Below are 15,513 nucleotides of genomic sequence, written 5' to 3'. Positions count from 1 at the left end.
TTGAAGTGGAAACTGAAAAATAAATAGAAATTTAATAAAGTTGAATTAAACGTCAAAAGAAAAAAAAAAAGATAAAGGTAAAACGTTCCGTGGACGGCTGTGATGGAGCGGCGTGGGATCGGACGGTGAGAGAGTGATCATGTGGAGACACGCGGCGAATAGTTGTGGTTGCGTGATAATCGAGTTGGATAAGGGACGTTTAACGTAGGTGGTGGGACCCGCACGTGCGGTGGAGTTCGCAGGTTGTAACGACACGTATGCGTTGCGTTTTGGTGTGATTTGATCAATGGTTTTGGATAAAGGGGCCCCTTAGGCCTCAGCCACTTCTTTTTTCTTCCTAAAACATCATCGTCGTTTAAATGATTTGATAAAAAAAAAAAACTAAAAGGTTAAATCATCAATTTGCTGCTTAAATTATGTTAAATGGTTGGATTTGGTTTTTAAATTTTAGAAAGATTAAATTTGATCCTTAAATTTTTTGAAATAAACTAATTTGATCTTCAAATTTTTAAAATATTAAATTTGATTATTAAATTTTTAATAATGAATTAATTTGATTTTTCTTAAGACTAAATTAAACTATTTAAAATAATTTTGAGAATAAATTAATTTATTTTTAAAATTTTAAAGATTAAATTATATTTTAAAAAAAATTTACGATCAGATTAAATTATATAAAAAAATTGGAGAGCAAATTGATAATTAAGATTTTTTTTCTTCTTAAAGTTTGAGTTGTTTCCTTTTGTCCAGAATTTTACGTATTTGAATGAGAGGGAGACGGCATAAGCATCCAGCATGGAATTATTTTTAAGGTTAAATTAATATTTTGATCATTTAATTTTTAAAATTGATTTAATTTAGTTTTTTTGGTTTAATTTAATTTTTTAATTTTTAAAATTAAATAATATTTTAAAAAAATATGTATTTTGGGGGGTTTAAAATCACCTAGCGATCGTTTTGAACGGACACAAAGTGCAATGTTTTATAATTTAAACCAAAAAATCAAATTAAATTAATTTAAAAAATTAAAGTATGAAATTAAACCTAAATAATAAATTAGATGACTAAAATGTTAATTTAATCCTTTTTTCATAAAACGATCTGACATGGAATATATTTAAGGTGAATGGATCTTTTGTCATTGGTCTTAATCAGAGGTGACAAAATGAGGATTTAGTTGGGTCACTCTAAATACAACCCATGAAATGTAAGATTTAAGTTTAAATTTTTCAGCCCAAATTAAATATTTGTATTTTTAGTCTGATCCGATCATGAAATTGACCATATAAGGATTAATATTGTGAATGTTTTAAAAGTTGGAGACATAATATTTCAAGTAAGAATTGAAGGAACTAAAATTAAAAATTTAAAAAAAATAGGAGGATAAAAATTACATTTTAATCTTTATTATTTTGTAAAAATTAAATGAGGTGGATTATATTAAATTTTTTATATGTTTATATAAAAGAAAGATATACATAAAAATTTACATAATATAATTACGTTAATAATTAATATAAAAAGATTCATTGTCATCGTATGGACTAATTTGATTAGTTTCAATACATATATTCACAAATATTTGAATTTTTTTGGTGAATTGACTGTATTTAAATTTGTAAATTACTTGATTTAGTTTGACACAGCATCACCGCCCGAATTTAAGTTGCTTTGGATTTGTCAAACGAAATTTTATAAATGATGTATGGAATTAATTGCTATTTTTTTTCTAAAAAAAAAATTAACGGCATCTTATCAATTTTCCTCTTTAACTACAAGTATTTTTTGACTTTTCGTAAAAAAAGTATTTTTACTAAAACAATTTTACTTTCAGTTGAATATAGGATGTTGGAGGAATACAATTTTTAACTAGATTTTATTTATTTATTGGTCAAACTTTAAATTAGTAGAATCATTTTCCTCTAATAAAACTTTTTTGTTGATTTCAAAGCAATGATATTTTAATTTTTTTATTTATAGGCATTGAAGATAGGTAACAAAACATAAGATGTATAACATCTCACACACTTTGTTAATGAATTGAGTTAAACTCTCTTAATATTTTATAATTCTCTTTTTTATTGTGTGTACATAATTTTCTAATTTTAAAAATTAATCTCTCATACTACTAGTTTATTATCTATTATTTATTATTAAATGTTGATTCTAATATATGTGACACTACACAAATTATTGATGTTGAAAAAATCTTGACATAGACTGTTCACGTGACATTATTATATAGACCGCCTAATGCATGTTTAGTTTGTAGTGAGAAATGTTACAACACACGTTTTAAAGAAATTCAATGGATGAAAGCAAAATGAACCCAAAAGCAAAGATTCCTATCGGTTGGCAAAATTACTTTTGTCCCAAATATAATTTTGCAACTTCAAACCAAAACATGCATGCTCTTACATGATGATAAGGCATGGTTTAGAAATCGATAAAATGTTAGAAGTTTAAAAGTAGATGACCAACTTTTTTCATAGAAATGTGCGACATCTTCGATTTTGATCCCAAGTAATAGAATTCCAAAAAAATTCCTGAAAGTCTTTATGTTATCATTTTCATCCCTAAATATTTAATTATTTATCATCATTTTAATCTCAAAAAATATGTTAATTAACATTGTCACTTAAGTCACACACCACTTTCCTTTTCCAGCCTCAACTGGAACCTATCCTTCCTGCATACCTTGAGATTACTGAATCCTTGCATTTTCAGGAACCTCCTTTACCAGTATGTATTTTGATCTAATATTTGTCTCCCAACCTCCTTTTGTATGTTTTTGCCTAGTCGATCTTATTATACAGTAAATCATACGAAAGCAAACGACCTCTATCTGCATTATGAAAAAAATAAATATTCATTTTAATTTTTGTTTCATCTTTTTGAAAGTTTTGCTAACTCATTAAACTATTTACTGGTTTTCCAATGCTTTTTGCAGCCTCAAAGGAAGTGGCTGAGATTATTGACCTACAGTGATAATGATTTTGTAGGTCATCCATCTTCCCAACAACCTCCAAGGACTCAAGGAGAAGTAGTATACTGTCACTCACTGCCTTCTTTGTTTTTGGGTATTAGTTAGGGGTGACAAAATAGATTGATCATCCCATGTGTCATCAATATGTTAAAACAATTAATTTATCTAATCCTGCATTTCATATATGGGTTGAAAGTGATTATCTTTTTCGTTTGTAGTTGATTTAGTGGATTGGCCTAAAACTAAATATTAAAATAATAATGATAAATATATCTTAATTGATTTTAATTAATTTTATCTTTTATAAAAATTAAATAATAAATACTTACTAAAAATTGAATTTATTATCTTAAATTTTGAATAATAATTTATTTAAATAAAAAATAAACTAATTAAAAATTAATAATATATGTATAAAATGTCAAATAAATATACTAAAAAAGATTAATGGATTGATTTCCGTTTTTTCTCAATCCATTTTTTTGACAAACCAAAATGAAATGAGTTAAAAACTTCAACTCGACAAAAAAATGAGTCAAAAAAGGTTGATCCCATGGATTTAACATGTTTTGCCACCCGTATTACTAGCGTTCATGAGGACGAAAATAAAATAGACTATTGAAGTCACATATATCTTAATCATACAAGATTTGATTTTACTTAAATTGTAATCTTATCAATGCATTTGTAGTTGGGTGGTGAAAATTAGTTTCCTCGTTAATATGCCCTCATTCCCCCACGTGATATATTTTTTGATACTATTTTATTTTTATACCATTCTATCGCGTTTGAAAATAGCTAGGCCATAGATTTTGTGTAGCAGCTTTAGAATTGCTTTTAATAAAGATTTGAATGTAACGACTACAAGAGGTTATTAAAAAAAGCTTTGTGGCAGGAAATTCACGTGAAGAAAAATTTCTGAAAGTCAAAAGACATTTCATAAACCCTGTATTTTTCAAGAATGGATCTTCTGGGGTGAGATTATCACTGCATACAGAGATCCTAACCTTTCATTGAATTTCATTAATATAATAATTTTTAATATAAAATGTAAGTATAAAAAATTGATGAGATTTTTTTATGAGTACGAATTAAAGATAGATTTACAATAACTTAATACTCTTCTCTCAACTAAGATTCTCTTGACTGAAAAATTGAAACACCTTATATATAATCTCATATTTCTTTTTCACTATAGAAAATTCCTTTTTGTATATTTCACCTATCATTAATTTTGATCCAACAGCTCAGAAGATTTATTTTCATCACTCAGCTCACAATAAGCAAACCATCTTTATGTGTGATACATGTATACCTTAGGCCTGCTTAAATTCCTATTTTTAATTTTTTTTTATAAAAAATAACTAGTAGTTTAGTATGTATATGACACAGAATAAATATTTATTTTGGGTCTCGAAAGTGCATGTGCTATATATTACAACCTACTCTTCTTTCTCCTGATTCATTTGGTGCTAAAACCAAAGCATCACCCCACACCCACACAAGGTAATAAAGCGCACAACTTCATCTGAAATACTTCTGTGTTGTGTATGTCTTGTTCTTTTTTATTTATGTTTTTATTATTTAGAAACAAAAAATCACTTTTGGATGTTGCTACGGTTCCCATGGTTTGGTAAATTGGTAGTGGCATTTGTGCAAAATCCAAATGCACCGTTGTTATTACATCCAGTATATAAATTCTTGGAACCTGTTAGAACTGGTGGAAGAATTAGAGGTAAAACAAATAAACAAAGAAAAAAAGTGTTTTAGCCTCATAGCTTCTGTAGAAATTACACTTTTTAATTGGACTGTCCTAGCATTAGCTGCAGTTAATTCAACGAATGCTCAGAAAACAAAATCTTACAGACTTTGGCAAGTGTAAAATTAACAAGGATGTATGTGGCTTGTGGTGGTTGTTACAAGAAAAACTAAACTAATCCAGTTTATGCTGTAAGATAGCTATTTTCTTAACTCCAAGTGTATATTAAATGAAGTACATAATTACATAAGGTGAATAGCGTGAATTTGTTTAGTCAGCATATTCAATAAGATTGTAACTATAGTCTTATTCAAAATGCCACATCAAAACAGATTATGCAAAAACGTGTTTTTAGAGCGGTGTCATTATGTTGGACACCTTGAATGTCTGTCTCAATTCTCAAGCCTACTGTTATAATTATTTGAGTTCAAAATTGAAGAAACAGATTTGTAGTTTTCTGTAAAACCATTTTGTACCTCCTTTTCTCTGTATTATGAAAAAAGCAGTTTTCATTTTACATTTTGTCTCATCTTTTGAAAGTTTTGCAAACTCATTAAACTATTCATTGTTTTTCTAGTGCTTTACAGTCTTAAGCGTGTGTTTGTTTCACATCACTACTAGAAAAAAAACATTTTACGACAGTGGTTTTACGTCGGTTATATAAAGACCAATGTAAGCGGTGGCAATTTTGTAAATAGTTGTAACTTTTTAAAAACAGTTTCTTCAAAAACGACTTTAAATATGCTTTAGTACATCGTTTTTTCAAAACCTCCTTTGAAAACATTGTGTTTCCACTTTTTGTTGCTGACGTGGCACGTTTTAATTGGGCGAAAGCTTGGACAACCCTAGATCAATAAAAAAAACTGATTCAAGATAGTGTTGAGCAACACAGATTCAGCAAGGAATTGCTTCTCCTCCAACCCAGCTATATCCAGTTTTCCGCCATTAAAACGTTCACACGATTTCTCACGAGAAAACCATCCAGCTCTAAAAAGCAACCCTCCCATTTTCCTATAAAAACCCATCGCCACCGTTTTTTTCTCTCTAAGTTCCAATGGACGACGTCGTAGCTTTCTGCACTTTGCTTTTCGTGTGCTTCCTCCATTTCGTGAGAGGGATTTTAGACCCCAACGATTTCCTCGCTCTGCAATCCATTCGGAAATCCCTTCACGACGTTCCCGGTTCCAATTTTTTCTCCTCGTGGGACTTCACCGCTGACCCCTGCAACTTCGCCTGCGTTTTTTGCGCCGACGACAAAGTCATCGCACTCAACCTCGGCGATCCGAGAGTCGGTTCGCCCGGTCTGACTAGAAAACTAGCCCCTTCCATTTCCAAACTCTCCGCTCTCGTCGACTTCACTGTCGTTCCAGGAAGAATCTACGATCCTCTCCCTCAGTCTCTCTCTCAGTTGAAAAACCTCCGCTTCCTCGGCGTCAGCAGGAACTTCATCTCCGACGAGATTCCTGCAGGTCTAGGTCAGCTCTGGAACCTCAGGACAATCGTTTGGATTTCAATGGGTAATTTTTTTTTTCTTTATTTGGTGAATTTGAATTCTTGCCTCACGAAGAACATGGTGGTATCTTATTCTAATTATTAATTATTTTGTGGGTTTTTGACATGTGTGTAATTGATTCAGATGGATTCGAGTTCGGGGCATCAAGAATTCGATTATTTGTTTAAGTTGTTGATGATTGGAGACTCTGGGGTTGGCAATAGTAGTCTTCTTCTCAGTTTCACCTCCGATGCTTTTGAAGATCTCTCCCCCACTATCGGTCCGTTTTTTTTATTTATTAATTACTATTGTTTTCTCCTCTGATTTGTATATTATAGCTATGTGTCTTATTTGATTTGATGATGCCTCCTGCAGGTGTTGATTTTAAGGTCAAATATGTGACGATGGGGGGTAAAAAGCTGAAGCTTGCAATTTGGGATACTGGTATTCACTTTGTTGTTATTCCTTTCATGATAACTTTGCTTATGGATACTGCTGAATGGTAGATATGGCTGGCATTCATGGAGGATTTTTACATTGTTATGGGTGGCGGCCAATACTATATGTGATTGATTGTGCTTAGGCTTTTTGATAATGCAACTGGTCAGGAGAGATTCAGAACACTGACAAGTTCTTACTACAGAGGGGCACAAGGAATCATCATGGGCAAGTTTTTGTTCTCCATTTTTTGACTTTCCATCCTTCCCCAATTATACATTTATTGGATTAGGTGAAATGCCTTGAATGACAACCTGGACTAGAATGTATTCAATGGATAGAATACTATTTAGTGTTCACAGGCACTGCTTATGGTGAATTCCTGTAAATTGAAATCTTTCCCATTTGTTTCAGTTAAAGAACAGTAAGATGTAGATTATGCATCACCATAGTGGTCTTCTTTGACATTTTTACTTGCATTGAAATAAAACTTGGAATCAATACTCGTTTACTTAAATTTGGATTTTAGCATTTTATTTAGGGACAATAAGCTATTTGGCTTTCTTAACATATTACCTTACTCGGCAGTAATCTAGTTTGTTCCGTTATATGCATTGAGCTAGTTAGTTCCTTGCTGAGAGGAGTTAACAGTAAAACTTTCCCATGTTAGGTTATGGAATTGCACGCTTATTCCATCCATCATTAAATTTTTTTCATTGCCTTGCTTAATCATAGCATGTGGTTACTTGCACCTTAATTCTTATCTTACCTCTAATTTGCTGACCTCTTTTGTGAAACATGTGGTGACCTGATGATTCTGATTCTTAGCATACTGTATCTATATCTACTCTAATCAAATCCAATTTTTATTGCTTTATTGTGAGAGTTGAATACCTTTCATGTTGCTTGGGAAAATTTTGATTTGAGAGCTGGTATGAATAATATTAGTGTGTAAATCCTGGAATTAGTTGGTTTGTTAGTGATTCTCTATCATCTAGTTGATCTGTGGTAATCCAAACTAGAATTTTCTCTCTTATTGGTTGGATTCACCACAAAATGGCTGCAATATCTGTATTAGGTGCAATGTGTTTAATGGTCTTTGGAAACCAGGAGGTGGCCCTTCCAAGTTAGTGTAGTGGTGAAATTTGACTTTGGATTAGCTGCTAATGTTGTTCCTCTAACTAATGCAATTTATGATGTAACTCGGCGAGATACATTTACAAATCTTTCTGAAATATGGGCAAAGGAAATAGACCTTTATTCAACTAATCAAGATTGCATCAAGATGCTTGTTGGAAACAAACTAGACAAGGTATCTTTGTTTAAGAAGTTTACAATCATATGCTCCCATTATATAGTGTAAGATGTGTTCATTCTTGAGTTGTTCAAAATCTATATAATTCTAGTGTAAGTTTTCTTCCTTGGGACCTTGTATTCCAAATCAATTCAAATATTTAGGAAATTTTTACACAGAATATACTGGCAAATATCTTTCAACCAATTTATGTTTCATCTATAAAATATCTTTGAAGCAAATTTTGTTCTTTTCATTTTAGAGGTTTGCTGCAAGGGTGGGGGTGACATCCTTTGCTGCTATGTTATGTTTATTGGAGTTATGGTGTTTTATGATGGATTGTTAATACTCGAGTTTTAATCAAAATATTCCTCCTTCCATCTATTATGGAACTCCATTTTGGCTGCCATGATTTTGTGACAATGTAGATTCATGTTACCCTTAAATTTGTTAAAGAATAGGATTGTGTTTACCATTACTTGTTGATGTTTTGCTGATGGTTGTTTTAAAGAAATTTTCATTGCTGATATGCAAAGAATTTGGAAAGTTCTTTTTGGCCACGTTGGCTTTCTGTTTTCTTTTTGGGAAAATTATAAATTTCACAAAAATAATAATAAAAAATTCATTATTCTACATCGGTTAAGTGATAAACGATGTAGAAACCCTTCAAATTCTACATCGGTTGACTTATAACCGATGTAGAAACCTTGTCATTCCTAAACGATGTAGAAATCCTTCAAATTCTACATCGGTTCAGTAATAAACGATGTAGAAATCCTTCAAATTCTACATCGATTGACTTATAACCGATGTAGAAACCTTGTCATTATTACCCATTCTACATCGGTTGACTAATAACCGATATTGAAACCCTACCATTCAACATCAGTTTCAACCTTAGAACCGATGTAGAAAACTCACATTCTACATCGGTTTCAACCTTAGAACCGATGTAGAAAACTCACATTCTACATCGGTTGAGCTACACAACTGATGTAGAAAGGTCACCCTTCAAAGACGGTCCTCCAACCGATGTCGGTATTCAACGACACTGTGTTACCACCACGCGTCATAACCGATGTAGAAAGGCCATTAGAACCGATGTAGAAGGCCTTTTTTTAGTAGTGCATACAACAGAATCACATCAATAAAGATAAATACTTGTAGCTTCTGCTGTGATGTGACTCACGTTCAAGTAGATAAAGTGCAAAACCAAACGTCAAAAAATGATTCTCTTGGAAAGACAAAATTTGGTGAGTTTGTTAAGATGATTTACAAAGCATGGCAGCAAGTAGCAAGAAGGTAGTTATGCATGATTAGTCCAATAAATAAGAATACTTGTAATTCATTTCATATCTTTTAATCAATATGACATCTCTTGAGAATTATTCTCTCTATTTGGTTATGCCTATGATTTGTGTCCCTCTCATCCTCTGGTTACCAACAATTAAGACGAAATAGACTAAGGGTGTTTTTGATTGAGCGTTGACATAGTGCATGTTTCATAGCGTGTTGCATCAGTGAATTTATCACATCCGATATCCACGTTCAAGGATAATTGTTGTAACCAAGGGAACACACATTTAGTAGTGTGGAACTACCATTTGTGCTTATTGTATAGTTTTTTTGGTACATTTATTGTATGGTTTGAGACAAAGGAAGCAAGCACAACCAAAGAGATTAAGGAAATTTTAATCGGGTGACTTGTTGAATAACAACAAATATAGACTCTGATTCTCAATTACTGGTGAGGCTAACTGATTAATTAAGAAAACAACTGTGAATAAGGCCTCCCACAAAAAAAATATAGTGGCATTTTGCCCTGTGCTAGAAGTGTTACGTCAAATTCATCGACATGTCTATGCTTCTTCTCAGCCTTGCTATTTTGTGAAGATGTGTAGGGACATGATAATCTCATTTCAGTTCCACATTCTTGAGCGAATTTCTGAAAGCTTCTGTATTCACCTCCCCGATTACATAGCAATTTTTAATTTTTCTGTTTAACTGATTCTCATATAAATTTTTAAATTAGTTGATTGCATGCAATGTCTCAGACTTTTGTTTCATAAGATATATAAGAGAAAATCTGCCACAATTATCAATGAAAATTACATAATATCTAAACCCAAAAACTCAGTTTATTGGTGTTGGACTCCAAACATCATGTGAACTCTTAGGGTCCTTGAGCACGTGAAAAAGATAACTTGAAAGGCAACAAATGTGATTTCCCATATTGGAATGTTTCACAAAAAGAAAGGGAATCATTAGACGACACATTGTCGTTGCAATTATTTAGTACCTCTTCTATAACTCTACTACTTGGATGTCCAACTCTCAAGTGCCATCTTTCTTTGATTGATAGAAATGCTTTAGGACCTTGTTATTTGATTGAGAGGAAACATTTATCAACTGGTACAATCCTTCCTTAAGCTTCCCTTCCACTAGAAATGTCCCTGTCACATTGTCCTTCACAGAATAATTGTTTGCATGAAATTCAGCAATCATATCGTTATCAGCTGCACGCTTTGATATGCTTAGAGATTTATATTAATTTTAGGAACAAATAACATTTTATTCAGATTAAGTGGTCTGTGATAGGTATTAAGCATTGTGGAACCAGTGGCAAGGATCTTAAGTTTATCACATTGGTGAGTTATCCATTCTACGTGAGCAGGATTACATTTCTTGCTTGTTCCTTCGATGATAAATTAACTATTCACAAGGCAGGCATGACTTAGTTCTCATGTTGTAAACTCCACATAGAGCCATTCATTTCTCTCTCTTTTCATCAAGCACGTGAAGCAGTCCTGGTGAAATTGGCTGTTTAAATTATGCAAACACAAGACCTCAAATTTTTATGCTGAAAAGGAGATATCAAGGAAGAATAAATAAACAATGTCATAATACTGCTTATTCCCAGCTCCTACAAGTTGTTAACAAACTTCAATTAACTGTCTTCAATACATTGATAAGAAGACACAAGAAATCAAATAAATAAAGTAGCAAGTCTATCAAATCCATTTTTTTATTACATTTATAAAAAAGACTACGAGGTCTGATATACAAAGGAGTTAAAAATACAATATGAATATTGTACAGTTACATGTTTATCAAAGCTTATTATATTAAACATTGTTGTGAACTTAAATGAAAGGAAGAAGCACTGTTAAAATCTTCAAACACACCTGCGGGGAGCTTCAAATTTTGGATTTCAAAGTGCAAGAGTTCTTCTAATCACAAGGAAGGATACAATTTTCAGTTTCAGAACAAAACACATAGTGCAGCATAACAAAATAAGATGGAAATCTGAAATCTGTAATAGAATGAAATATTCCCGAAATCCCTCTCCCTTCTTAACAATGTCAAATGAAGCTATTATTTTTAAACAAAAATGGAAGAAATTCAATTCTAAGAAAAAGTATTTTAAATTCTAAATTGAAACATTCCAGGTGATTGTTAAGTTTTGATCAATCCAATATATAATATGGAATGAAATATAGGAGAAATCCTAAAATTGATGTCTTTGTTTGAAAACTTAAAATTCTAAAATTTTGTGACAAATGATGTTATTGTAGATACATATAGGAAGGAACAACATCCACAATATACCTGCAAAGGCACACCGATCATAATATTTGTCACCTCGCCTTGACGTAAATACATGAATGTGAGATCATTTTTGGCTTGTCCTCTCCTGTTTAATTCTCACATTGATTCTATTCTTTAACTCAGGCCTCTGGGAAGACGTAAATCTCCAAACTTTTCAGACAGCTAGGTAGACACCTAAATTTGGAACAATCCCAAATAGTTTTGACATTGGTGAAGCAAGACAAGGTTTCCAATTGTGTTTGAATCTGCCACATCTGTCTTCACTCTTCAATATCAAAAAACATGAGGAAGCTGTAACAGGGACAAGAATTTTAACTTGCTTCCAAAGCAGCAATAACAGCCAAACTATTCACACTTTTGGCGTCACATAGCAATACTAGGAATGTGAGCTATTTTAGAAAGTCCTCTCCCGTTTCCTTCTCAAAGTAATAATCTGAATTTCAACTTTGCTATGGATTAGACTCTTTGGAAGACACCTCAACTTGGAACAACCAACAATAGTCAATTGGCGAAGCAAGGGAAGGTTTCCAAAGTAGTCAGGCAAGGATTCTAGGATTGATAGACCTTGTGATGTTAACGACTCCAGTGCTGTCATCTGTTGTAAAACCTCATGGAAACCTGCCAAAAAATTAAGATCTTGCAATTTTAACGACTTCAAGGTTGTCTTGTGTTGTAAAGACTCATGCAAACCTGCTGAACATTTAGATTCTACGTTTGGAAGATCTTGTAATTTTAACGACTTCAAGGTGGTTATGTGTTGTAAAGCCTCATGCGAACCTGCTGAAAATTCAGATTCTAGGTTTGGAAGATCTTGTAATTTTAATAACTTCAAGGTTGTCATATGCTGCAAAGCCTCATGCGAGCTTGCTGAAAATTCAGATTCTAGGTTTGGAAGATCTTGTAATTTTAACAACTTCGGGGCTGTCAATGTTTTTTCTTGGTAGGCTTCAGGGTTGTCATGTTTCTTTTTTTTGCTAGGCTTTGGGGCTGTCATGTGTTGTAAAGCCTCATGCAATCCTGCTGAAAATTCAGCACATTCAGAACACGTTTTCCCATCCTCCCTTGACAACCTTATTAGGCTTGGCAGCTCCACAAGGATCAAAGATTCTAGAGCCATGAAAACTACTCCACTGTCATAGAACTCCTCGTATACGTAATTTACATTATTCATCTTAGACATCGATAATTTCTATAGAGAAGGTAGTTTCCCCATAACTGAACATTCTAAATAGCTTACGCAACCCATCGGCTCTAAAGAAGTTAAACATTTGAGAGAAGGACTATATATCCATTGTGGGAATTAGGAACCTTTATATCCATGCATTACCAAAGTTTGAAGCTGTAGGGTATCAGGTTGAAGCACTTCAAGAATCTCCTTTTAACATTTTCTTGTATTTCCGACTCTTCATTTCTGTCCCATGACAACCACAACTTGTTTAGTTGCTTACTCAACTTATTAGCTTCTTTGGCGCCCATTACACTTTTTACTCACTCCAATGCTTGATGTGAAAATATCCTTTAAGCCTCAATGGTCCCAATTCTTCCAAAAGGAATCCTCTTTCTTTGTCAACAATGTACATGGTTAAACTCCTTAGGGAAGTCAACTTCCCCATCTGAGGAGGCAAGCTTGATAGAGAGAAGCATTTGTTCAAAGATAGCTGTTGTAGAGCTTTTAAGCGTACCAAACTGTTAGGCAACTTTTGGAGACTTTCACAGTAGTCTAATTTCAATATCTGCAAATTCCACAATTTACCTAACGATTCTGGAAGACTTTTGAAGTTACCTTGAGAAAGATTCAAGTATCTTAGATGTTTTAAATCACCAATTGAAGATGATAATTCTTCTCTAGGTTTATAGTGAAGCACCCGCAAAGAGTAACATTTGAATGAGGAGAAAGTTGGTTAGTTTCAAAGCTAATTGGCAATTGATAGGTCCTCAAAGATTTCATTTGCTGCAACTGGATTGAATTGGGCCAGACAGTGGATTCTTTCAAACATACTAGTTACATCATTGTTAATTGTAATGCAACAAACCTCTTCTACAACAAATTGTGCTAGATCATGAATAAGGTCATGCATCTTGAAACTTGTAACTTTGTCAAATTCATTCGACTCAAGATCTTGAAAGAATGATCTCCAATATAATTCACGCCGCACACCATCACCAACATCTTCAACATCTTCATTAGAAGAAATAAATCCATTAGCCATCCAAAGTTCAATTAAATGTTCTTTTTCTATTCTGTCATCTTTGGGAAATATTGCACAATATGCAAAACATTGTTTGAGTTTCATTGGCAAGTTCAAGTAACTTAACCTCAGGGCAGGCATTATGGAGTTTTCACTTGGTGGTAAACTCCAAAGGTTGCTTTCCTTAACGTAGAGCCACTTTCTTTCCTCTCTTTTCAAGCGTAAAAGATCTCCTACCGTTATTGCTGCCAGAGGCAGACCCCCACACTTTACTATCTCTTTCCCTATGGCCACAAGCTCTGGCTGTTCTTCCTCATTTGGTCCAAAGGTTGGATGTTTAAACAATTCCCAACAATCATTGTGGGATAACTTTGATAATTCATGACAAAGCATTGTTCCCATGATAGTTGCAACCTTTGAAAGACGAGTAGTGACCAAGATGAATTGAGCAAGTGTTGTTTTTTTAAAGTCCCCCTAGACCTAAGATTGGATAGACCGATAAATCCTCAAGATGAGAAGCATTAGCATCACCAATAAAAAAGTCTACAATTCTTTATGTATCTTTTTTTTCTTCCATAGACTTGTTGTGGCTAGGCCGAGATGGTTTCACAGTACTCAGTGACTCCACTGGTTCTCTCTTGAACCGTTTGAGTGGAATGAAGTTGGTTCCTCTCTTTAGCAATTTCATCTAATCTCTCACTTATGTCTTTCATTCTCTTGGCAATTTTGTAACGAAAAAACAAGATGCATAGGATGAAAAGAGGATAAGGAAGAACTTAGTACCATTTCTGATAGACAACACTTGACTCCTTCAAATTCCAACCCCAATTCTTCATAGGCACACTCATCTAAGATGTCATCCGGCTTGTAAGCCGCATCTTTTAGCTTTCTCAGCCAATGCTTTGTAGCTTCGTCTGAGAATTGTTTGTCCTCAGCATCTTGAAGTGTAGCCTTGATTTCACTGACCATGCTGTCATGCTTTCTCTTGTATCCATTGAAACCCAGAAATTCTCCCAGCTCTGTTCCAGCGAGAGAGCTCAAATTTCCAAGCACACCATTAAGTGCAGCCTCAACCATCTTGCAAGTTGTAACTCACAGAATAAAAATTCAAGAGATGTTGTATGCTTCAGAAATTGCAATGCAATTGTAAGATTAACAAGATGAAGAGACGTTTTGTATATGCATGGAAAATCAACAACCAACCCGCTAAGAAATGTATTACATAAAATGTTAATGAGGTGGCGGGCCACGGCGGCTCGCAATATTTTATGGTCAATGTCCTGTTTTCCGGTTGATTATTGTGATCTCATGGAAGGAACAAGTGGTTGGAAGAAAAAACAAACAATACAGACACGTTAAATATTTTTGTATTGCAAGAGGTTAATTACTTGCACTTAATTACTTCAGTGAATGATGTTAATGATGATGTTCAATGTAAAATTTTTGTAAGCTTATTTTGTCTAAAATTTCATTTTAAAGTAATATTTCCATACATGCTTCCTAAAAAAATCAGTACGGTAATTTAGACTAATTCATATATTCCATAGCATGTTACTACGAGTGAAATTGGGTTTGGATCGCTTAAGATCTCAAGTTAGGAAGGGAAACCTACTGAAAATGGTGGAAAACAATGAGTTCAGATAATTTTCACCGTGAATGTGTGTCTCTAGCCTGTTGTTATATAATAATTTGAGTTCAAATTGAAGAAACAGATTCTGTGCTGTAAAGAATTATCAGTTTGTATCT

At 33.2% G+C, this 15,513-nt stretch overlaps 1 protein-coding gene and 1 pseudogene across 1 annotated transcript; one reads left to right on the top strand and one right to left on the bottom strand.

The window, feature by feature from the left end:
• The first annotated feature begins 6,372 nt into the window (after positions 1-6,372).
• Positions 6,373-12,131, top strand: LOC114398797 (ras-related protein RABC1-like). Its single transcript, XM_028360940.1, has 5 exons — positions 6,373-6,517; positions 6,613-6,681; positions 6,838-6,907; positions 7,786-7,987; positions 12,039-12,131. Exons 1-5 carry the CDS (start codon positions 6,382-6,384, stop codon positions 12,129-12,131), a joined length of 570 nt encoding a protein of 189 aa, XP_028216741.1. The 5' UTR covers positions 6,373-6,381.
• Positions 10,807-15,138, bottom strand: LOC114399721 (annotated as a pseudogene).
• Positions 15,139-15,513: the final 375 nt, after the last annotated feature.

The sequence above is a fragment of the Glycine soja genome, chromosome 19, assembly GCF_004193775.1.
Source record: "Glycine soja cultivar W05 chromosome 19, ASM419377v2, whole genome shotgun sequence".
NCBI classification, from domain to species: domain Eukaryota; kingdom Viridiplantae; phylum Streptophyta; class Magnoliopsida; order Fabales; family Fabaceae; genus Glycine; species Glycine soja.
This window is presented reverse-complemented; position numbering and strand designations above follow the sequence as displayed.